This window comes from Coturnix japonica, chromosome 3 (genome assembly GCF_001577835.2).
Source record: "Coturnix japonica isolate 7356 chromosome 3, Coturnix japonica 2.1, whole genome shotgun sequence".
Lineage (NCBI taxonomy): Eukaryota > Metazoa > Chordata > Aves > Galliformes > Phasianidae > Coturnix > Coturnix japonica.
This window is the reverse complement of record NC_029518.1, coordinates 64,404,562-64,424,327: the sequence shown is the minus strand read 5'-3', so window position 1 is coordinate 64,424,327 and position 19,766 is coordinate 64,404,562. Positions and strand designations below refer to the sequence as shown.

The 19,766-nt window shown below is 35.1% G+C and overlaps 1 protein-coding gene across 2 annotated transcripts in view; it reads right to left on the bottom strand.

Annotated features, from left to right (window-relative positions):
- Window positions 1-19,766, bottom strand: part of ASCC3 (activating signal cointegrator 1 complex subunit 3) — a 247,601-nt gene that overhangs the window by 90,232 nt on the left and 137,603 nt on the right. For both annotated transcript variants that reach the window (XM_015858848.1, XM_015858850.1), the window contains exons 15-16: window positions 6,515-6,706; window positions 5,978-6,202 (exon numbers count right to left, since the gene is read on the bottom strand). In XM_015858848.1, coding sequence (XP_015714334.1) covers window positions 5,978-6,202; window positions 6,515-6,706 — 417 coding nt within the window. The remainder of the gene's footprint in view (window positions 1-5,977; window positions 6,203-6,514; window positions 6,707-19,766) is intronic.

Sequence of the window (19,766 nt, the reverse complement as noted above, 5' to 3'; positions counted from 1 at the left end):
TTTTTTGGTTGTGACTAGTTTGTTAAGGCAAGCAAAAATTCCTCGTACTGAAATTCTGTGATCCGTCATTATTAGTGGCTAATGTTATTTTTGCTTTGTGGATGGTTGGATTTCATGTAAGCATTCCACTTGATTTGGAAAAACTATAAAACCCTATAAAAGTTATTTTATACTGTTCACTATAAAAATACTGTACATGTTCAGATTCAAATATTATTAAATACCCTAGATATTCTTCTTGAAATAACATAGTTATTCATATCTATTGAAAAATAGTAATGCAAGATGGTTTTGCCCTCAGTTAAAAGCTGAAATAACTTAAAACACTGTTGATTTCAATGGATAATATCAAGAAGCAATCCAAGCCTGTTTCTGAAGTGTTTCCCTATTCAACAGCATAAAAAGGGCTGTTGTTTTACGAAGTATATAGCTAGAATAGTAATAGAAATGTGTAGATAGAAACATTTTTAAACATTCAGCTTCCCACAGACTACTACAGGGATTTAATGAAGCTTGTACATTATTACTCTTTTTTTAACTAAGGTTAATTTCAGCATCTGTTTCCATCATTCAAAGCTATTTCAGAGCACAACTTGAAATAGTTTAACAACATTGTTTAGTAATAACATTTTCCCCTCAAACTGTCATTTTCACAATCATAAAAAGATAAATTTATCCTTCTAGAAGAAAGTGAAGTCCAACAATTCAAAATTAAACAAACAAACATTTTTATTTTTATTTTTATTTCTGAATAACTCATTTTATTACTGGCAAATGAAGTATTTTCACAGTTAAAAGAAAAAAATAAGAAAAAAACACATTGGATTATAAGACGCAGTTGGGTTTCAGCTACCGCACTGAAACATAACACTATACTCTTTCCCCAGTTTCAATGAACGTTCACTGAATACCATACAGAGGAAAATAAATAAATAAGCTACATCTAATTATTTGCTGCCATCTAGTGTTCGAGTAAAGCTCTCACAGATGACTCAACAAAAGCACGTGTTTTCAAACTATGGGGGACGTGGGAGTAAACTCATTAATGCAAACGTCTAAGAGTAATTTCAAAACAAATGATTTACAAAATTAGGAGACCTCTGCTAGGTTTAAAGATACTTAGGATTCATAAAACCAACAGATAATGTGATTCTTTATTGGAGAAAAAAACCCTCAATTTTCTAATGTTCAGTTAACCATACGGTAGTTATAAAGGTAATATAAAGGATCACAGAATCATAGCGATTGAAGGCATCCCTGGAGATCACATAGACCAACCCCCCCCCTGCTAAAGGAGGTTCCCTACAATTGGTTACACAGGAAAACATCCAGGCATACATCCCCAGAGAAGGAGACTCCACAAACTCTCTGGTCAGCTTGTTTCAGCATGTTGTTTGATTGCATCAGTTATCGCAAAACTTTGACTGCAACAGCAGTCACTGATGAGGTTGCTGGTCTCATACAGGTCAGGTCAGTTCCCAGGACCAGGGTACAAAACTTCAGCTCCCCCTAGCCTACACACTGTGCTCACATGAGCAATGTAGTCACCTAGCTCCTCAATGATTTGGAAAGGATGTGGATTTTGGAAAGGCTTTGAAGGAATTCAGTCTCTTCTGATACCTGCTGTAGCTCATACTCCACCAAGATGGAAGGCTTTACACTGAGAAAGGCAAAAACTAGCTTAGATTTGATCCACCCTAACCAAAGCACCATCTTATTTATCTTCCTTGCTTAGCAACAAAAATGCAGGGAACTGTGTGGAAAAGCACATCTCCCTGGGAAACCATTTCTACTGTCCAGTGCTGCAAATTTTCTCCTGTTTCTAGCTCCTAGGGAAGGAAGGAGCCCCAGAAACAAGCTGGGGTCCAGCTGTGGCTGACAGGGAAGGTTCTATCAGGTGGAAACAATTAGGGAAGGAATGGTGACCTGCATTGTATGAGCTATTGATGATAGTTCCCAGATAAGTTAAAGTTTATGGCCTAATTAAACCACATCCCCCTGCATCTTATCTTTCTTCCTGTAATTCCAAAAAAATACAGCTGTAGGTATTTTCTGTTTGCCAGCTGGTCAACTGACCCAGGGGTCTCTCCTCTCAGTGAAGAATACTAACCAGTTAATTTATTTTGTGTTTTTCTTTCCACTATGCCTAGTAAGCACAGTGTCAGCAGAAAAGGGAGTATCTCCATGCCTACACTGAGAATCACTGGTTCCTTACTCCTCTTCTGCTCATCTCTAGCAAACAAACAAACAAAAAAAGACAATCAAAAAACTCAAAGCAAGTCAACAGGATAGTATTCTTGTGGATAGATATGGTCAAGTCTTTGATCTTTGGTATCAACTCATTAAAGTTGGGTGTATTTCAGCTTTTTCACTACCTAGCTTTTCTAGAAGCAGATATGCTGGGCACTCAAAGTCAACATGATGTTTTGAGACTGTCTGAAAGCATCTGCTGTTAGCTAAAGAGAAGCAAGCACCATATAAATTTTCTCTGAATTCTTAAAATGCAACTTGAGATTTTCAGCTACAGATAATACCCTTGCATTTAACAGCTCTAAACAGATTTTTATGCTGTTTTCATAGAGACTTTGAGCTATACTACCTTTAGACACAACTTCCTGCAGTGAGCAGTTCCACAATCTAACTCCGCAGCTGGCAACCTTTTGCATTTTCTGAACCTGTTACTGACTCAACCCAATAAGTATTTCCTGGTTCTTGTTCCAGGAAAAGTATAGTATTTTGTCATAACATTCTTACTTCATAAAACTCCATTATGTCATGTCCTATTTTCCTTGGTTCTGATCTGAAGAATGCAGGTATGCCTGTGTATTCCTTCCACAGAAGCGGATCTATTCCTTCATCTATCACTTTGAAAATTTCCTGCTTCTATATTATTCATTATGAAATCCAAATTAAAAATACTCCCATTTTACCCCCTCATGATCCAAGCCTTCTTTCCTGCACAACATAAGCCTAGATACAAAATTCAAGGCTCTGGATTGCACTTTGTGATTGTGCAGCTAGGATTACTTACTGCATTACATCAAATACATGAATCATTGCCTCATTCATAGCCTCTGCCCACTCCTGGCAAATGACCAACCACATTTGCTTTTGGGAGCATGGAGTCTTCCTATATTTCCAACTGTTGCATTCATTTGATTTGTTTTTCTTTCACCTATTGATTTGCTTATAATAAATTAAGAATTCCAAGAGTTTAGATGCGCTTCTGGCCTTCCTTTGGTATCTCTTTACAACCACAGCATGGGCATTTGAATTCCCTGAATGATTTCTAGCAAAAGCAGACTCTCTTCCTAAACCATATCATGTTGTTACATAACAGTGCACATTTTCTGTTGCTCATAGAAATCTTTGTTATGGGTAAAATACCAGTGGGCATCAGCTTACTGTCTACAATTCTGTGAAAAATCAGGCAACAACATACAGTTAGTCTTCATACAGTGCTATTGTTACTGACAGAAGGATAGTGTTTATAGAAGATGACAAAAATTGAATGTTCTTCCTAAGACTACCTACTGATCAGTATGATGGATTATGTTTTAAATGTATTTTCTATTTCAGAACACTGCAGACTTCAGAACAGTCATCTCCAGCTACATCATGATTTCAAAAACTCTTGTATACTTCTCAGAATATTCCACTGGCTAGTATCAAATCAGAACGTATAGAAGTTTAAGCTGATAACAAATATAAAGAAATTTATTTATTTTCCAAAACAAACCCGAAACCTGACAAGAAAATTTCTTGTAACTGCTCCAAGCATTGATTTCCTGTAATCTGGCAGGCACTAATTTTTTCCTGAATATCATAACATCGGTTAGATAACAAATCAATGGCAGTTTCATGCCCTTGTTCCCCAATGACTTTTAGCTTTTGGCATTTGTATTCTTATTAAAAAATTACTGCAGTGATTAACAAACTTCTCACTGCACCTTAACCTGCTTTAGCTGTTTTGAAGCCACATCTCCTACACCACTTTAAAGCAATGAGTAGACTGTTATTTTCAGATAAAATTACAATTACTCTAAAGTTTGAAAAGTAAAAAAGAAACAGTTGGCCTTTAACGAAATACAGAAAATAGTTCTCTATTCTTTACTATTTTGGCTAGGTGAATTACAAAAAATATTGCCTACACCATTTTATTCTGGCATCTAACCATAGCATTTTATTCGTCATCACTTTTATATATTCGTTTACTTACACTCCATACAGAATAATTGCTTGTTATTGCTAAAACTCATAATTTTCCATCTGCACTAGGATAAACAGTTTTCTGCACTTTTCTCTAAATCCCCAAATCTATGGTAGAATTTCTAGTTTAAATACTTTTCATTACACTGTACATAATATACTACTTATATATAATATAATATATATATAATATATAATATAATATACTATATATATATATATATAATATATATAATATATATATATATATATATAATATAATAATATATATATAATATACTACTTACGTATCTTTGATTGCATAAGTTTAGATGGATACACACTACAAAACTAACGTTTTCTTCTTCAGTTCTATTATTTTGACAAGGTGGGAGAATTAACTTCTCAAAGATGCACCTTTGATGTAATCAAAGTATTTCTGTGCTTTGTATGAGCATTATTTTTCAGACTACTATTTGGATAGACTATTACTGTTAAAAGTCACTAGATTTCAATAGAGCTTTCCTCTACATTTAGAATTCCAGTCAAGTTTATGTATTTGAAAAGAAACAACTTAGCAAAAATATATACTTACTTGGACAAACACTTTTTTTTTTTTTTTTTTTAGATAAAAATCTGAATAAAGCTTCATGAATAAGATTGCTTTTATTGTTGCCAGTCTTATCTAAAATTGTTACAACAAATTGTTTTTCTTTTTGGACAGTTTTTCATGTTTTATCATTTCTATTCTAACCACACAGAGCCTTTTTTCCTTGGACTGTTAGCAATGTGTGCTTGAAGACCAGAAAGCCAATTGTAACCTGTAAGCGTGGACAGCAGGCTGAGGAAGGTGATTCTCCTATGCCGCTCTGCTTTTCTGAGATCTCAGCTCAGACTAATGAAGTTGTGGGTGCTTCATTTCTGGCACTGTTCAAGGCACATTTAGATGAGTCTTTGGGCAACTTGGTCTAGTTGCCCAACTTGGTCAAGGAAGGTGCCCTTGTCACGGCAGGCAGGTTGGAACTAGATGATCCTCAGGGTCCCAAACCAAAATATTCTGTGATTCTATGACTGTTTAACCCTTTCTTTCTCTCCAAAAACACTTAATGAATGTAAAATCACTTGCACTCTTGGGAAAAGAAAAAAAAAAAAAGGTTTAACATTGCACTTTAGCTGAATGCCTCTACCTTAAGAATGTTTAAATTTCTGAGGGTTTCTTGTAAAGAACCATATGTCTGTATACACAGATTCTTAACTGGTTATTACATTAGATAGTTTTTGAATAGTCTTAATATATTGGAAGTCAGTACTCTCATTATAACCATGGCACTTTAAATAATCAAATGTATTTTCTTTGAACTTGAAGCAAACTGAGAACTTGCAGTTTACAATAAACCAGTTACCACTGGTTGCCACTGTAAATCTGACACCAAAAACAACAGTTGAAGCTAAGTATTTTATTCTTCCTATATTGTGGTCAATCAACTGAAGTAGGTTTATTTATATAATAACATGTTTTCATTTCTTGAGGATTTTAGTTTGCTATGTGTTTCCATGGCTCTGCCTTATTATTGTGGTCTTCCACACTACTTCTAGTATCTACTAACTTTTGTATAAGACCCCCAACATTTTCACATATAACAGTTCAGTCCTCTGTAAAATACATAGTTGCAGTAATAAAGATTCAATTTTAGCTATTTTATTTGTGAAAATAACATTTTTCATTTTTGCTTCAAATAGTTTTATTCCTTCTAGGTTTGTTAGTTTTTCAAAATAATTGAAAAATTACCTCTGCATTTAGGTTGTCAGCAAGACTTTCAAGAAACTGGCTTTCAATTGGATTCTGCTGAGTAAGAAGAGTCAGGTAATGACTGAGTTTATCATGAGTTGTAATAATGATGCCTTCTCCGAATTTGTCAAACTGAGGCCGTCCAGCTCGACCAAATATCTGCATGACATCTAAAATTCCAAGGTCAACAAAGGAGCCTCTTTTTGCAGCATATATTTGTGTTCCCTGATTGAGGAAAAGTTAATAAAAATTAACATAAATACACATGAACATAATCCTGATGAGCTGAATACTGAAATTAGGCAAATACAGCATGATTTCAGAAGTGTACTTTAACTAATCCTTTCATAATCTTTGATATATTTAAATCTTTACTATACAAACTAGACTCCAACTAGTAAGAATCAGTTTAATGAGATATAAATAACATTTCAAGTCCATCAGACATTTCCCCTCCAGCTCCCTAACCCACAATAAAGATCTTGCTATCTTTCCTGTAAGACAGAGAACCATGTGCAGAGTAATATAAGCCTTTACCTTAATAACAACAGCATGAGCAGGAAGATTGACACCCCAGGCAAGTGTAGCTGTACAGACTAGGACTTTGATATGTCCATTAGAAAAGAGGTTCTCGACCAAACTTCTGTCTTGCCGCAGCATTCCTGCATGATGAATACTAAATCCATCTGGAAACAGCTCACGCAACTGCTTATTTCTGGATCTCTGTACCTAAAATAGAAAAGCATAAATATTAAATTCACTTTCAATTGCAGTACAAGAAGCACTGTATTTAAAAAAATACAGGAAAATAAACCACTCAATATTATTCTGAGTCATATGAAAGGAACCATTTATATTAACATTGATCATTTTGTTAGCACCAATACGTCACAATTTGCTATAAATGAATTTGAATCATTTTCATGTTTTCCAAAGAATACACTTCATTGTTCAAAGGAATACTATTTTTAAAATGTAATTTTATTACATTTACAATTATTACAATTACAGTTTAATGTAAACAAAGATCCAAATCTACTGATAACCATTATGGACACTGAAATGGACAATTCACGTATCTCTTTTCCTTATAATTCCTTCAGTCTATGCAAGCAGATAGAACAGGCTTAAGTAGCAGGCTGCATGCATGAAGGGATAACATCTCCATCTCCTGCCATTGCATCTTGGCACAGTGTGGATTAAGAAGCTGACAACCAAACTGTTCACCTACCCCTCATTTTTACCACTCCCATGTATGCGAGGCTGTAATATCAGTTTGGAAAAATCTTCCAGCCTCCCTTTGCATAGAATGCATGTAAGAATGTCTTCCTTACTGCTGAGTGCCGGCTTGACCATTATGCTCCTGAACTGAAGAGGGACTCAGAGTTGAGAAAAACTAGTATTTTTCCCTTTCATACACTAAAATCTAAAACTCGAATTACTTTGGAGCATGCCTTCCAGAAGGAACAAGGAAAGAATAAAGAAACCCAACACTTAGCATCACCAAAGCTTATGACATTGTAGGCATTTGGGAACAAAGCTCTTTCTTCTCAAAACATGGCTTTAGGCCAACATTTAAGTATCATAAAAGATACAGCTCTTTTATTACAACTAGGATGACAGGAGCAAAGGAAGAATAGCCCAGGTGTAAACTAGAATAAATGACCTTCAGGTAAGCTTTTATAAGTTAAAATACAAGGCCACAGAGCACACTCTATTCAGCCTCTTTGTACCCTGGACCCTGGTTACTGATTCCTCAGATCTTCATATTTCAGTGTATTGATTTGTCACAAACAACTTTTATTTTCATCCCATCTCTTTCTCAAACCACTTTCTTCCAAACCTGATCACTGCTATGTACAACATCAGAAGGGTTCCTGTAATGATGATGCTGATCTTTCCCCCAAATATATTTCTTTATTATCACTGCCAACAAAGAATCATTATTTTTCTACAGGCCACAGGATAAATCTATTTTTTTTTCTCTCTTTTTCTATCATCCTATTTTTAGCCTTGCAGATTACAGTGAATTAATTCTAGACCAAATTATGATTTTTTTTTTTTTCTTCACTCTTCATATTTATTTGTACCTGACACACAGCCACTCGAGTTGACTTAAGAGATACGAACAGGGTAAAGAAAAATACAGTTTATATTACTGGCATACTGCCAAATGTGAACAATAAGTCTCTGCAAACACAGAAATAAATAAGAAGATGTGAATGCAATTATAAAGGACAACATGGAAAGAAAAATACTGTAGGAAAAACACTTTTCCTAGCTTCACAATTCTCAACTTCTGGATATCCAGTCTTTTCTATTATAGGTATGATTATTTCCTATTCACTTAGAGGAAATCAAACAGAGCTTTTAACGACACATTAATTATTGGCAATTTTAATTAATGCTACAATGCTTAAAAAATGAATTAAAAAAAAAGTTCATGACAGATTTTCTTTATGAGACAGAGGATGGAAACAAATACATTATAATGTACACAAACGCACCAAAGATTGCATGTATAATAAATCAACAACAAATCCCATAGATGACGGGCATGCAGAAAACTCACTTCAGTTGCAAAGCAATGAACAATTGAGACACAGCAATTTGGATTCATCTTGACTACATTCTGAACTTGCTGTAAGCATTAAGCAACATAATTAACTTGTATCTTTTAAAAAAGCACATATTTGTATGTGATAGAACAACTGTCAGAAATTTTACTTTTTTTAGGTCTCGCACATCTATTTTGCAGATCTGAAGGTAGTCATTTTACAAAAAGCACAATTATTCAATATCAAAAATTACACCCTATAAATTACCCGCAGCTGAAAAACCTGCTCTTCAGCTTGCACAATTTAAAAAATTACATACTTCTGTTTGTAACCTTAATGCTTATGTTGTCTAACTCTCATGGAAAAATGGGCCAAGTTAGAAATAGGAAACTAGAAGAATAAAATATTTTGCTATACAAGGGAGGAAACTTTTGTTTATAGAATCATAGAATGGTTTGGTTTGGAAAGGATCTTTAAGGTCATCTTGTTCCAAACCCCCTACTGCAGGACAGAAAACTTCCCTCCAGCCCCATCCAGCCTGGCCTTAAATGGTTCCAGGGAGGGGGCATCCACAGCCTCACTGGGCAACCTGTTCCAGTGTCTCACCACCATCACAGTAAAGAATTACTTCCTGACATCTAGTCTAAATCTACCTTCTTTCAGTTAATAAAAAATTTCCCCTCATCCTGTCTCTTGTCACTCCCCAGCTTTCCCATAGGTTCCCTTCGGGTACTGGAAGGCTACTAAGGTCCCCCCAGGCCTTCTCTTACAATTATATGAACCATTAGTATATACCAGTAGTTCTGAGAAAGGAACTTGTGAACACAGAAAAAAAGGAAAAGGGAACATTTTGTGTGAGAGAACACACTAAGACAATGAAACAAGTGATTACAATGAAGACTGTTTCAGAAGTAATGCTTAATATTTTACTATGTTGTCCCATGATTCCAGAGGCAAATGTTGGTAATATGACTGAAAAGGACGAACCTTCTTGCCAATATTCCTTCATGTTTTGTTGCTGCACAACGGAGGCAGTCTGACAAAATGTTGTCTGACACAGAAGTATGTGTGAAGCAAAGGTGTGCCACTGAATTCCTTCATGTGAAAGAAAATCACACCCACTGGCATTCATTGATGTTCACTTAATGTTTATGGAGACCAGTGGATGTGAGCACAGTGAATCAGTGGGTGGTATATTTCAGCAGTGAAAGAGAAGCCACATTCTGGACAGTCATGCAGATTTTCATAAGCACAGCATGCAGGCCTTTGTTCATTCCTGGTGCAAATGAATGGCTGATGGTGTTGACTGTGTTGAAAAACAGTATTGTGTAGCTGAGAATTCTACCAAACAGTGTTACTGTGCTCTTTGTATCTGTTGTTGTTTCCATGGAAAAAAATAGGAGACACTATTTTTAGAATGCCCTACATATATAACAGAAGTGAAACTACAAAATGCTAGAGTATCCCTCATCTTGCTTTATTACAGACTAAAGCGTTTTGCTTAAAATTTATATGAAGTGTAACAAAGTGCCTCAGGTGTACGGAGAAGTTGTTATGACCTCCGGGCACTGGTCGTCTGATTAGAATTGATTTTCCTTCCTCACCCATATCACTCAAGAGGACTGCAGATTTATGACCTCTGCTTACATGTGCACATGCATCTAATACACCATGTAGTAAATAAATTCCTAGTTTGGCTTGCTGCCACCTGTATTTCCCCTTTAAAAGTTTTAAATGTCATGCTCATCTTGATTAAGACATTAAAAATGTCATAATTAGGCATAAAAAATGTACTTAATTTTTATGAAAAATTAGGCATATGTAGGCAACAAACCTCAAATGTTTAAACAAACCTTAGGGCATTTCACCAAAGACTTAAACCAACAACAAAAAAGATAGCTTCCTTCACACTCTTACTTGCACCTGGTATCCCAAAGGTGTGATCATTCCTACAAGACAATGCACCACATGCTTTTTATCTGAACTATATATCTATCCTAAATGAACCATCAAAATTAAACTTTCAATAGGTTTATAGCTTTCCCCCCTTATTTTAACTAAGAAAAACACCACTAAAAAAAGGTAATAAAGTTTGATTACAAGAAACAGCTGCCAATAATTTACTTCTTAATAGGTGAAACAAAAGTTATTATTTTTGCTGATCTGATTGCTATGCTATGCTATTTTCTTGGACAAAGATTGCCTAATAACACTTTTTGACAATCATGAATTTCCTTCTTGCAACAGAAATTGCACAGGCTATTCTCATGATCACCCTGCTGCGGCAAAACCTCACTCATCTGATTGTAAGACTCAATCATCATAATTTTCACTCTGCACAGTTCACAACAGGGCAGCACTTGCATTTTGCTCAGAATGTACCATCATATTTGTTCACTGGTTTGGGCAATGCTGAGCATTTCATTCCCATCCTTTGTTCCTTGCACTGTCCTAATGCTCTGCAAATTATGAGCCTTGTCAGCCTTATCTGCTGAGTGCTGGCACTCAACAGAGGTGTCACAAACACCTAAAACAAACAAAATAAGGTACTGAATGGTTGTTTCTATTAATGCTACTACTGTGTTATGAATGTTCAGTTATTTCCAAAACAGTGAATTTGTAACTTTCCTAAAGAGATCAGAATCTGTAACTCTTTCATTGACCTTCTACATTTCTTAAAGCTGTAAGAAGACAAAAGCCTTCTTTACTTCATTCAAATAAGATATACTGCTGAATCTGCTTTACCTGACTCATTTAAAGAATACTAAATGCTTTTCAAAATTTATTAGATTAAAGTAAGATCCACTAAGGAAGTGAATACAGTCTGAGAAATGCAGAATGAAAAAACAAGTAGGCCCATCTTTGGGCCTACTCCTGCTCCATAAATACAAAAGCATTTAACAGGACATCTGTATATATGAGGACTGAGAGAAATGGCATTAAATGCCTGAAGGTTTGCAGGCTTAGACATTAGGAAACTAGAGAGTTGTTTTTTTTTGTTTATTTTACACATGACAGGACATTTGTTCTCTGGCTATTTTGTATTAACAGAAATAAAGGTGTAGTTTAATCTTGCTGTAGAAACCTAAGTTACATATAAAAAAATTGTCATGAAGCTCACCTTAAAAATATACACAACAGTTTAACGTGTTGGATTGAGATAGTGCTTCTGTATTAATAAACCCTCACATTACTTTCCTTGCTCATTCCTGGGAACAACAGCATTGTTATCACTGACTGATCATAAAGGGCCTGGTTCCTGTGAAGAACCCAAGGACTGCGGAGAGCTTTACTCAACAAAGAGGACTTACATGACCTAACTGATCATTTCTGGATGGATGTAGGATGGCCAATATACTGTTCTACTTAATAAGTATGCACACTCATTCTCTAAATCTCCTGTCTTTTAATGCATCTAGCTATTAACTTTGTACAGTTATCCCAATGTAATATCTCTGTCTAACACTTACTCTTTTACTGAGTTATAATTAGTGGGTACCCAGCAAGATAGTATTTGAAGAAGATAATTCTAGCAAACAAATGTGAATCAGCTTGGATTTCTCCTGGAAGTGTCAATAATTTAATTGTCTCCCCCTGGAGATTTAAGTTCACTGCATTAAAGTTAGAATTGTTTAAACCTATGAGTTACCGCTCTGATCAATTTACTGAAATCATCTCAGTAAGTTCTGTAAAGTGCTCTAAAAATACCTCTGAAGGAGAAATAAGAGAGTAGCGTGACTGCTTTGCTTAAACACATTCCTCCACGGCATATTCTGTCAATGTAAAGATAACAGTTCTTCAAGTGAAATCATCAGGAACACAATCCAGGAGCTATTTTCTGTATTACTGTATTATAACTGGTTTTCTTCTGAACTTCATCTTCCTTGTGTGCATCATGTAATGATACAGTATCCTGAGCTGGAACGTACCCACAAGGATCACTGATTCCTATTCCTGTCTCCACACAGCATCAGACAATATTTAAACTGTATGGCTGATGAGCGTTGTCCCAGCTCTTCTTGAACACCAACAGCTCAGGGCCATTACACTGCACTCGGGAGCCCAGGGTATGGTTGGCCTTTTGGACTGCTAGGGTGCACTGCTGGCTCAGATTTGCCTCTCTTAATACCTCCCTGATATAAGAGGGAAAAAAAAACACCTCACAAACAAAAAAAACCCAAGCCAGTTGTATAGATAAAACACTAACAACTTGAAATAGAATTTTGCAATGTGGACCAATGCAACCTAGTAATTCAGTTAAAACCAGACAGAGGTGCCTTACAACTGTATAAATTAATGATACTCATAAAAAGATTTAAGAATCTAGAATGAAAAATAATTATTCTATATAAACAGAAGTAGCAATCTGCACTGGGTTCACAAAGGAAATGTTATTCACAGTGACCCAGTTTAAGGGCCACAGATGAGTGAAAACACAGGAAGAATATAACAACACATTTGAGTTGCTAATTATAATTTTCATACTTTATAAAATCATAAGCAAATTTCAATTGTTTAAAGAAAACACAATACAGATAAAGTAGAGGCATTTTTGCACTGCTTCAGTAAAAGTCTGGACTCTACAGTGAGCAGAAAACTATATCTAAATAATCTCAAAACTCGTTAAAAAAGTGGGGTTAAATATTTCAGTTTAGTAAAAGCATTTAGTGCACATCAGTTAAAATTGATTTAATTTTATGACATGGATTTCAAATGCATGCAAAATCAAGAAAATCTTTATTTTCTTTCTCGTCAAGTCAGAATCAGACTGTTCTCTCTCTGGGAGTATATACACAAAACCTGGAAAATTCTGCAAAGTACCAACACTCTGCCCTTCAGATAAGAAGTCCTGCTGTCATATTTGTTAACCACTTGGAGAACATGGAGTCATCAGTCTTGGTCTGATTTGCTGAAAGCAGAAGGCATTCTCAGTTTCCTTTTAGTAAACTAAACAGAAGGGAAGATATAGAGCAATGAAAAGAAATTGATACAGTGAGAGTGTGATGACATGCGAGTGCAGTATGGCAACAGATAGGATAAATTTGTACCAGTTTCAGTTCATACACTGACATCCTCTGGAGACCTAGTTAAATCTTTTGTTTCTGTGCTTAACTGTGCAGAGATTTCAATATTTCCGCTTCAATTGAAAGCTGATATTGCATGGTTTCTGTAAAAGTATTTGTTATATCTGAGAAAACCTGCTTTGCTTCTCTCTAACACTCAAAACTTCACTCTGCCAAGCCATGAAAATATTGGATGTATTTTTACTCTGAGACAGCTAAAGCAGAAAGTGTTCTCAAGGTCTTTCCAGTACAGCTGCAGCTTACTTATGACTTCTCATCATTGTTTTTAGTGCAAATCATCACCAAAAACTATACAGAGACATTATTACCCCTACAAGAAAAAACAAATGCATCTGTGAACATCAAGTGTATTTCTCATTTCCTAATTAACCTAGAAAAGTCCTGCCACAATATCACTCCTGTGGAAAGTGACATATTGAAGACTAGTGAGACTATCGAGAAGAATGGAATTTCTCTAACGAGTTTGTAGGTAATTGTAAAAGTGCAATATGAATTAATAATCTATAGGGTTTTCAAGCAGTTTTACTCTAGAACGAGTATGGAAGATTGTGAAAAGCTAAAATTTTATCTTAAAACAGGACAATAACTGTTTCCTTTCAGAAAAATACTACAGGCATTAAATGCCTTTTGATTTTGCATCATGGCTGTTGCTTTTTTTTCCTTTTTCCTCACTCTTCCAGCTTCTAGAGGAAGAACTAAACATTATGCCATGCAGGAGTGGATAGAGAAAATGCAAATCAATGAAATAAAAGTAGTACAAGTTCTTAAACTAAAAATGTCAAACCGTACCCTCCTTTCACTAAGTGACTTAACTATATGATCTCAACTTTTAGAAGAATAAAGATAACCAAATTAGCACATCAGCACACCTGCAGCATGATAATATTTTTTTTTCTGATAGATGAATCCCAGTTGATAAGAAAAATGCAAGAAAATTCATAACATAGTTAGCATCCCATAAAAACTTAACACACATTTTTGTTTTATAACAGTCTATTAAACAAGTATCAGAACCACAAGTTCCATTCCTTCTTTGTCCTTGCTATGTAAGAAAAGTTTAAGGACTTGAAATGTTCACTGTCACCAAATATGAAATCTTACAAAGAAAATCATTTTTGAGAAATTTTGAAAGAAAATAAAAATGTTTAGATATTTATACATTTCCATACTGAGATGTTCATGTGGTCTCTTCTGTCTATTTATGAGTGATAATTTATCTGATAAAGTACTAACATGGAAAAAAATCCCTTAAGAAACTAGTAGATCTGTACATTCTGGGATGAGCGAAACCTGCTTCATCATGAGTTTTTTATTCCTTATGTCCATTTGACTCAACTCAAATGCACATCCCATCACATCTCCGTATCTTCATCTCTCTCAGAATTATCTTCACCTTTCTGGTTCATATTTTTTCCTACTCAACTCTCAGGAGAAAAAAAACTGTATGTTAGAAGTCTCCATGAGACTAAGTATTTATTATCAATGCCTCAGTCAGCTTATCATCACACCTTTGGCAAGTATATTGTCTTTTTTGTTAGTTTTACTCTAAATTACCAGCAAGCTGCCCTCAGAATTTCTGCAGTGTCAGAGTTTAACTGTGAAGCCTGTGGACTATTAAATATTGTTCAAAGTCAGTTTCAAAGGTAACACAAATCTTTTACAGACTTGATAGGGCACAAAAGTAGCACCTAATAAGTGATGTAACAAAAAGGTTTATATAACTATGCTCTTTTGGCCAGCAGACCTGGGGATTTAGAGATTGATTGTTAGTTAAAGAGACGCAACTATCAGGCTTTTTACTGGGTGAAACCAGCTGCTTTAAGAAAGGGGCAGTTCAAAGAGCTTGACTTCATAGCCAGATTCAATGCCAAATGAAGGCATATTTCCACAGACGTCTGCTAAATTAAATAAGATCCATTGTGGTTTTAAACTCTGTCCACTGGAAGAAATAGGTTTTAATATTTATTGTATTCCTCTCCCCTAATTCAGCAAAACAAAGAGATGGAAACCAAACAACAAAATGTTCCTCCAGATCCAGCCTTTACATTTTGACTATTGTATATCAATTATCAGCTTTATATTTCATACTTCATGAAGCCTACAAGATAATTGTTATGTTTAAAAATCATAGAGATGATGCAATTAAGTATAATTAATTTTGACTTTGAAATATTATTCTACCACTACCACTCTTCAAGTATGTAAAAATCACACATTGCTCAATTTTTTCATGTATTTTCTTGTGCAGACGGTTTTCATAATACATTTGCACTCACTGTGAAAAAAGTATTGTGTCAATGTTAATTCATCCATCTCCTTTGTCTAGGGTTTGTAAATTGGATTAGATCTGTCAAAACTACTGTTAAGATTCTGTAATTCATACACCATTACTTTAAAGCAGTCTACACAGTTTCTTCAGTAAGCTAAGTTTAAATGTTTTGCCCACACAGCACACAGACTGCACATTTAAGAAAATGTCTCATTTATACCAAGCATACCATGGAGAATTAATTACCTAGCAGAAAGGGAGAAAGGAGACTGCTACTTTCTCAGTGCAGTGCACAGCAGCACACAAGTGACAGGAGAGTCGCTGTGATGCTTTGACAGTCCCTCTCCATCCTGGATTCATTTCTCTGTTTACCTAATGTGCATGCATTAGTGCTAATGACAGTTCAAGAGAGTTAAGATCTATACTGTAGGTTTCATTTTCTTTACTCTTTTAATTATATTAAGTTTCCTGTACAATCGCCATCTTTGTTCTAATCATTATATCCTTCACATGCTTCATTTCACAGCCCTCCCTTCTTCAAGAGCAGTCCAAAGTCAAAAGGCTTTGCAAGGCTATTTACCTAAAATTTGAATTTGTATCCTTGATGCTGCATTTGCTGGGGGGTTCAGACCCTAGGAAAAAGCAAACACTAAACAATTCCCTTAAAATTAATTTATCTGTATATTTTACTGCTTGAAGTGAGTAATAACATTCCTGAACTGAAAATCTCTATACTGTTCTGATGGTAGAAATAACTTAAGTTGAAATAAAAGTATATATAAAGAGGATTTTCTTCCCTTACATTAAGCGTGAGCACTAGTCCCATCTACGTAAAATAACTCTCTAACAAATTTACTACAATCACTTCCAAAACATAGTAATAGCCTTGCAACATGGTGGAAGAGAAACTTCCTCTGAAACCAAAGAAGTGAATGAATACCATGGCTCAGTGTTAAGACAGTCATCACATTTGTGGAATCTTGTTACAAGTATGTACCATACAGTTATTATCAGGATACCAGTTTTTGGTGGTTTCAAGATGTTATTACTGACTTAAGAACAAAAATCAGATTAAAAGGAATGGTAAATCTCTGACTTGTGCAAAACTACGGGTTTTTAATTAGGTAAGCATATCAAGCATTTCTAAAGCTTTTACAATTTTGTTTGTTTTTCTCATACACTTTGAAAGCCAGCATGAAATATCATATGAATTATAAAATTAATGTAAAAATAGAAAATAATAATATAAATAAATAATATGTTAAATATATCATAAAGCAAGTGTACCATTATATCATTAAGCACCTTTAGATATCGGCTTACACATTTAAAATCTAAACCTCTGAAGCTATTCAACAGTATTTATTTTAGTTAATTTGTATGTGAGGATTCAAGGTAATTTTGAGCTCCAAGCATGAAATGGCTGATTATCTTGATACAGAAATTTTACACAGAATAGAAACCCAGAGGCTATGCTTATGCATTGGTGTTATCTCCCCTATTCCGAGTGACCATTCACTGCAGAAAAACCTATTGCACCTGTCATCTGTGATAGCAGCATACAGCCTTTCTAATCAGATTTATAGAAACAGATTGATTACTTACAGTTTTTGGCATTGCCTTTTAATCTTGAGAGCAACCTAGAAAAGATTCCCTACTCTACTTCAGAAGACATCACTCGAGATAACTATATAGTTCCATCATATTTGTTTAATCTGTACACCACTAAAGCTGAAGATAAAATGGCCAGCAAATGTTGTCTGATGTGGATAAATGTCTCTAGAAATCAAAGACAGTGCCTGATCATTTGAGATACACTTCCTTGCCAGCAGCTTGTTATGGCAGAGCTCAGTTGGATATAATGACACCAACACTTAGATGCCTTCATGCAGATCTGTACAGCTGAAGTAGGAGTCCCAGCAATCCCCACAGTGGTCTGGCAGCAGAGGCTTGGCGCAGGATTCCTGCTCCCTGCCTGCTCTATGTCTGCCTCAGGCTGAGCTCAGTCATCCCCCTGGCTGCCCAGAATGTGCTGAACACCAGCAACAGGAGCTCAGCCACAACATGCATATGTAGACATAACGTGTGGACTCCTAAACCTTGCATGATATGTCACCATGGAAACCACTCAGATTTAGATTAATGACCAAAAATTATCCATGACAGGCTTAGACAAAATAGACCCACAAAGAATCTTCTGTTGCAACAAATTTCTACTGTAACTGACACAGGTGTCGATGCAACACTTACAGGTGAGACCTATCAACAATAGCTTCTAATTATCACTCACTGTTCTGAGTAATTCAGAACCTACTTGAATTTGCATGCTCTGCTCTTTTCATTATTCTGATACTGAGTACATACTATCACTAAGAAACTGAAAAAACAATTGAAAAATGGCCCAACGCATGAAAATTAATCAAATCATTCCATTGCTTTAAATGTCTGAAAACAACAGAACCAAGGAATGTTACAGTGAAAATAAGGAAAGTTTCCATTGTTTCTATTGTTGACAGCAGCATCTTATCTGGTGGCATTATTTATCAGAAATTCACTTCCTACTCATCAGAATCACCAAAAGTAATCACGTACTTCCCCATAAAATGTAACATTCCCACCATTATTTCTCCACTAAGACAAAACCAAGCAATTGATTCACAGACTCTGTCATAACCATACAGGTCACAGTGCTACTTAAAAGTATGACAATAAACAGTTTCCTGTAATGTGATGAAGTTGATCAGAACACAGTATAACTGTAATGTTCCCAAACTGTCATTTCTTAATCCCAAATGGTGGGATTAAATTCCTTATAAATCTCAATTTTTTCCCTAATAATCAAAAACACAACCTGTCTTTAAGTGATTTTTCTTACCTGTGCAAATTTATGAGATTACTGATTATATTTTTAGTTTGAGAGTAAAATTAATGACTTTTGTGAATGATGGAGCAAGTATTAAAATTCAGTCAGAGAAGAAAAGGTTTCCACTAACACAAATTCTCAGGGGCATGATTTAGCAGAGGGTTGTTAGTTAGGGTAGTATGGTTAGGTCATGGTTGGACTCAATGATCTTTAAGGTCTTTTCCAACCTGAGTGATTCTATGATTCTATTAAATATTGGACTGTTTAGTTTACTATGAACTATTATTCCAGTAATCAAAATAATTATTTACTAACAAATATGCAAAATATAATTCTTAAGATTGATGCAGGAAGTAGAATGCATTTATGTTCGTCAGACCCACAGAGACAATGTGTTTTGTTACTCATGGAATAAATATCTCAAAGCAAAGAAGAATGAATATTAGTACATTTATTTTTTAATTTTCATTCTTCAAAATGTTCTATATCCAAACAAAGAGAAGTCCTTCAGCTACCATAAAATCAGGACTATAGATACGCATTAACAAGTGCGGCCACAAGATGGCTCTCAACTCTCAGAATTAAAAACCGATCGAAAATGAGCTAACGCTGAATGTCAAATAGCTTTTCCCCCACTTACTAGCAATATGGTTCACCTCAAATTATTTCTAGAAACGTTACTCCACCTTTAGAAAAATAATTCTTAGATATTTCAAGTTTGCTTTCTTCCTCAATGCCACAAACCTTTCAACAAAAATTCAAACATAGTATTTCTAGACTACTTGTAACAAACATTGACATATTCCTGTCACAACTCTCCCCAAAAACTAAGCCCTCTTGATAGCTAAAATTCTTACATATGTAAAAGCAAACTCCTGTTTTTTTTTCTTCTAAAGTTATTTTTCAAGTATTTAATAGTACTAGTTCTGTGTCATGATAAAAAGTACATGAAACTTTATATTGCATATATGAATTTGTATGTTGATAGCCTCTTAGACAGCGTGTTCACTTCCAG